The 5,982-nt window shown below is 32.2% G+C and overlaps 1 protein-coding gene across 1 annotated transcript; it reads left to right on the plus strand.

The window, feature by feature from the left end:
- The first annotated feature begins 2,032 nt into the window (after positions 1–2,032).
- Positions 2,033–5,749, plus strand: LOC106771889 (ubiquitin receptor RAD23d-like). The gene is made up of 12 exons (XM_014657915.2): positions 2,033–2,257; positions 3,140–3,301; positions 3,435–3,488; positions 3,633–3,712; positions 3,819–3,887; positions 4,025–4,202; positions 4,384–4,539; positions 4,615–4,683; positions 4,778–4,825; positions 4,907–5,016; positions 5,150–5,228; positions 5,418–5,749. Exons 1-12 carry the CDS (start codon positions 2,192–2,194, stop codon positions 5,535–5,537), a joined length of 1,191 nt encoding a protein of 396 aa, XP_014513401.1. The 5' UTR covers positions 2,033–2,191; the 3' UTR covers positions 5,538–5,749.
- The last annotated feature ends 233 nt before the right edge of the window (positions 5,750–5,982 follow it).

The raw sequence follows: 5,982 nt of genomic DNA on the forward strand, positions 1-5,982 counted from the left end.
ATTCGTTCACGGATGTTGAAATTCGTTGAAGGTTTAACGGATTTTTCAGATCCGTTCATGCCTTCGTTGTTTCTATTTTTCTTTCTCGTTGCATCAAAACACACAAAAAAAAAGCATACACACAATACACAATAAAGCACAACACAAACCACACAACATATAAACCACACAGACATACCTGATCACATGAACCAATTGCACATTAAACCAAACATGTGTAAAGTACTAACCTTTCGCCAACCGTTGCAAAAAAAAAAGTGAAAGTAAAAGGTGGAGGTGTAGGACAGATTTAGGATTTTAAAAATTTTTACTGCGGGGTATTTTTAGAATATATGAAAAGTGGAGAGGTGCAAGGAATATTACATTGTATGAAAAGTGGAGAGGTGCAAGGAGTATTACATTGTGTGGACGGAGCAACTGCCTTCAAACACATGTATAATTGATTCTCGAGTCCAAAAATTTGATTTTTGATAACTTTCTAAAATAAATTATGACCACGACTTCAAAAATTCTAATTCTTAATTTTCTTTTCTATTACCTCCCATTACAATTTAATTTAGGTTACCACATAGTCATTCTTCTATTCTTAATATTTTGGTTCAACATAACAATAATGTGTAATCTTCTGTGGAACTTATTTTCAGTTTTAATCGTGTTGTATTTTTCGGATAAATTATTTATTAGTAACATCCAAGACATAAGCTAAAGTTTAACATCGCAAAGTTTGATATTTATTTGATACTTTGTGTGAAAAAATGTTTTAAAAATCTCATATTAATTTAAAATAAGTATACATGCGAATTTAAATATTAATAGGTTAAATTAGATTTAAAATTCATTCATATCTAATTTTGTTATTTTACTACATATTGCAAAACTTTTATTTTTCTATGATAAAATAATAATTAAAAAATATTACGTTTAAAATTTAATTAAGTAAAAATATTATTGTATACAAATTATAACCGTAAATTTTAATAAGTCAAGATATACATGAATATTATTTTAAAACCATAAATTAACATTATTATAATTATTAGTTTAATAACATAAAATAAGATTATAGATTTAACAAAAATAGATACAAATCTATAATATATATGAGAAAATAGTTATTTTATTATAAAAATGTAACAGATTAAACGTATTTAAGGCTGAGAAAGAAAAACAATAGTAATCTAATATCTATATATCTAAAAGAATATATTTTCTATTTTTTTATTTTACTTTTTTAATAACTACTTTTTAAATTTATATACATATACAACAGAATATGTTTTCCACTTTTTTAATTTTATATTCTTAATAACCACTTTTTAAATTTATAATTATATTTAAAAAAGATACAGTGTCTTCTTTTATTATTTTCACTTTTATATTCTTAATAACTACAATTTAAATTTAAATAATTATTTATAATAAAAATCTATTTTTCAGTTTTATCATTCATAGTGACTGTTTTTATTATTTTAAATAATTATCTATTGTAAAAAAACTATATTCTTTTTACTCTTTTAGTAATTATATCTTCAAAATTAAATAATTAATCATGATAAAAAATTATTTACACAATATTATTTATAATACTTTTTATTTTAATAAGCTAAAATTTATTTTATCTATAACTATATGTATAATTATATATATTTTTATTTTTATAATTACTATTTTAAAAATTTTATGTAATTTATAGATATTTAAATATTCAACACCGATGTATTTATCATACTAAATGATAAATAATATTATATCCTAATCTTAATAAAAATAAGTGATAATATTTATCTTAAAAATCAAACCCATGATCCAAAGATTTATAAAAGGCACAACACACCACCTGCTATGTCAGACACAAAAATCTAGCCAAGGTTAAGGCCAGTTCCTCTCCACCGTCCACGTGGTCACCTCTACCTTCATCCAAGGTTTGCGTGTAGTGACACTCCAACAAGCGCGTGAAACTTCTTGCCCAACCACCAACATAAACTAGTATATTTTCGGTAAATCATATCATATCTCCATTTATTTATTTATTAAAAAAAAAGTTTATTCTTCACATTTTGCCTCACTCTCTCTTATTCCTTTCTTCTCCTCTACACGTTGTCGTTGGTGTCTCCGGATCGGCGGAACTTTACCGTACCGGCGTGACTTCCGACGCTGTTCGTGGCGCCTTATTGCGATAGCGGTGACGACGATGAAGGTTTTCGTGAAGACTCTCAAAGGCACTCACTTCGAAATCGAAGTGCAGCCGCAGGACACGGTTTGTTACTCGATTTGGTTTCCTTGCGAATTCCTCTTTTCTATTTAGGTCACTAATTTTGTCCCGCTCTTGAATTGTCTCAAAAGTTTCCCTCCTTTTAGAGCCCTGAATTGAGTGTTAATTAGGGTTTGATGTTTGGCTTATCTGAGTTCTAAGTTAATTTTGATGGCAATTTGGATTTACTTTATTACTTGAAAGTTAATTCCTGCCTCTTCGGAGTGATGATTGATTTGGTATGTGGAATATGACGGGGAAGGAATGGAGTATGTTATTCTAGTCAGAACATTCTTTGGCTAGATAATCTTATTTTTAATAACTTTTGTCTTCTGGTTCATTGCTCGTGTGAATTGGTAGTAAACTTTTACTCCTCTGAATTTTATTATTAGTGGAAATCTCTTTACCTAAGTTTAGGATTCTTGGCTGATAGTGAATAAGTTCCGCATTGGCAATCTTTGGAGTATTACTTCTTAGGAATATCATACCAGTTTGTATTATAAGAAGTAATCTTAATAAGTACTGGTTCTAAATTCTAATTGCTACTCACATTTTTCGAATTTAAATACCCAGCATATATTATTGCTACAGCTAAAACTGGTTAAAAAACTGACTTCTTACTCTGTTGTCACAATGGCTATTGTCTTGGCAACTAGGAACGTGAATAATGTGTGTTTTTTAATCTTTTCAGAAGTTGTATGTTTCTAACAATTGAAGTTTTTAAAATACTTGATGTGTCCTACATGTGGTGTTCTGTATCATCAAATGTGCAAATGCTTCATCTTTTAATTTTATCAGCTTTGTGATTCACATCTACCATATTCTGGTTTTTCTGAACATCAATAACTGATCAATTACATTATTTGTAATTGTGGATATTCTGTTCAGGTTTCTGAAGTGAAGAAAAGTATTGAAACTGTTCAGGGTGCAGATGTGTATCCTGCTGCACAGCAAATGCTAATTCACCAAGGGAAAGTTCTGAAGGATGCTACTACCTTAGAGGAGAATAACGTAGCTGAAAATAGTTTCATTGTAATTATGCTATCAAAGGTAAAGTTTTCTTTAGTTTTTTTTTTTTTTTTCTTTTCAAAGAAAAAAAACTATATTATGTTACATATTCTGTTTCACAATTGTATTAATTTATGTTGCACTAAATTGGAATCTTATGTTTAAAATATGCTAGAGTAAGAGCCCATCTGGTGAAGGTTCTACTACTTCAACTGCACCATCGACCAAGGTGAGAACAGTTTTTCAATGTAATAAATATTTGCAATGTTTCTATCATTTAGGATTTACCCTCTTATGGGATATGGTAAGATAAAAGCATAATCTCTTTTATCCGTTATTTAAACATTCTCTAAAAATGATATATTCATTGCAGACACCACAGACTAGTGCACCTCCTACTTCAACAGCGCCAGTGTCAACAGTTCCCCAAGCTCCAGCTACAGCTGAGGCACCGTGAGTGGCTAATCTTTCTAGGATTTGTTTTATTTGTTAAAATGTCAATTTAAACTATTTTAATATGTATTATGTGCTATTCAATGGCATCATTTCAATTTGACAGGCCAGCAACTGTTACTGCACCTGTATCTTCAGCGCCTGCTCCTGCATCTATTTCTTCAGGAACTCCTGTGTATGTATTTTGTTGCCTTCCATGAGTGGAATGTAGAGTTTAAAGTTGCTGTTATTTTTGTATCCTGAAAGACAGAACTCTTCTGGTTGCTTGATTCTTGTTTTAAATTTGTTATTAAAAGAATTTCTTTGTATCAGGGAGGGGTTTGATATCTATGGGCAGGCGGCATCCAATCTTGTTGCTGGAAGCAATTTGGAGGGGACAATTCAGCAAATTATTGACATGGGTGGAGGGAGCTGGGATAGGGATACTGTTGTCCGTGCTCTTCGAGCTGCCTATAACAACCCTGAGAGAGCTGTTGAATATTTGTATTCAGTATGTGAATTTTAGATGTTAAACACTGTAATTGATGATTTTTGACCGCCAAATAATTTAGTCGCATTTATTTACTTAAGTTGAGGATCGTAGTTATTTGGTTAGAAGATGGTTTTTTTGTTTTGTGATATTTTATTGCCATCTTTCCCTTTTTAATTCAAATATCATTCATCACTGTTAGGGTATCCCTGAGCAAGCTGAAGCTCCTCTTGTAGCCAGAGCGCCTGCAGGTGCTCAACCTGCAAATCCTACTGCCGCTGCTGCTCCACAAACAGCACAACCTGCTCCTATTACCTCAACTGGACCTAATGCTAATCCCTTAGACCTTTTTCCGCAGGTAGCTATTACATTTTTTATTATTGAAGAGAGAATGAAAACTTTGGGTTGTTGTATACTGAACTTTGTGTAACAGGGCCTTCCCAATGTGGGTTCTGGTGCTGCTGGTGCTGGCTCATTGGATTTCCTACGCAACAGTCAACAAGTATCTATCATCTTTCTCTTCATTTACCCCTGAATTTCTTGCTTCATAGATATGTTTTAAATAGATATTTCAATTATGTTCATTTGCATTTCAGTTCCAAGCCTTGCGGGCTATGGTGCAGGCTAATCCACAAATATTGCAGGTTTTCTTCTTTGCTCAGTAGTGTATCACTGTATCATANGNTGTCTTCTTCATAGTTNCCTGATTCTNGTTCTTGCTGCAGCCTATGCTACAGGAACTCGGCAAACAAAATCCTCATCTTATGAGGTTGATTCGAGATCATCAAGCTGATTTCCTTCGCCTGATAAATGAACCTGTGGAAGGTGGCGAAGGGTAAGGGATCATCATCTGATGTTCTTTTGTAATTTTGTGTTTGTGTGTAGATAGGAGTGGAAGGTATTGTTATCGTTTCTGACTATCTTTTTACTTGTTCCTTGAATTATGTTTTGCATTTAATGTGCTTCAGGAATATATTGGGGCAGCTGGCCGGTGGCATGCCTCAAGCAGTGACTGTCACTCCTGAGGAGCGCCAAGCTATTGAACGTGTAAGTTTGACTATTTGTAAGAATGTGATGTATATGCCGATAGTTATAGTTTTGTTTAAATGACTTTATCGGTGAGTACTTTTTAACAGACGCCAACTGTTTCTGGGGAGCACGAGCGGTTAACATGTTGATTAGGTCTTCCTGTGTCGTGTGAAATTTATAATGATGAGTTGTGGTTTTTGTTTTCAGCTTGAAGCAATGGGTTTTGATCGTGCGATCGTATTGGAGGTGTACTTCGCGTGTAACAAAAATGAGGAATTGGCTGCCAACTACCTTTTAGATCACATGCACGAGTTCGATGAACAATAGATCTCCTTTCCAATTTGCCAAATTATTTCTTTTCAACTTTTTCTCTCGATGGGTCTTTGTTACACTCCATGTTTAATGAGTTCATGTTTGATAATGACAATCTCAAGTGGATAAATTTTAGCCTCTCCTTTATTATTGCCCTTGTATTTATCATTTCCTCCCTGTCCCTCGAGATTTTTAGTATTCATATACATAGTTGTTTGCCCCCATCTTATTGGCCTTTTGTGCATACCTTCTATTTCTAACCTTTCTCATTCTGCATGTTTTATAAGTCACTAGTTCATAGATGGCAAATCAGTCCTCTTTGGAATACATGCAAATAATTTAAAAGTAGTTGTCATGTTGATTATTTATTGTAAAAATTAATATGAATAGATGTCGGAATTAGTTAAAATGTTATGAATTTATTAAAAATCAAATAGACTATATTCCAAAAGTTTCTTAT

Source organism: Vigna radiata, chromosome 8, assembly GCF_000741045.1.
Source record: "Vigna radiata var. radiata cultivar VC1973A chromosome 8, Vradiata_ver6, whole genome shotgun sequence".
Classification (NCBI taxonomy): domain Eukaryota; kingdom Viridiplantae; phylum Streptophyta; class Magnoliopsida; order Fabales; family Fabaceae; genus Vigna; species Vigna radiata.

Excerpts from the sequence above, each read along its gene's own strand:
- LOC106771889 (XM_014657915.2), top strand. The coding sequence starts at position 2,192 with ATGAAGGTTTTCGTGAAGACTCTCAAAGGCACTCACTTCGAAATCGAA. Across the intron at positions 3,713-3,818 it reads CCAGCTACAGCTGAGGCACC|GCCAGCAACTGTTACTGCAC; the intron begins GTGAGTGGCTAA and ends TCAATTTGACAG. Across the intron at positions 4,826-4,906 it reads CTAATCCACAAATATTGCAG|CCTATGCTACAGGAACTCGG; the intron begins GTTTTCTTCTTT and ends TTCTTGCTGCAG.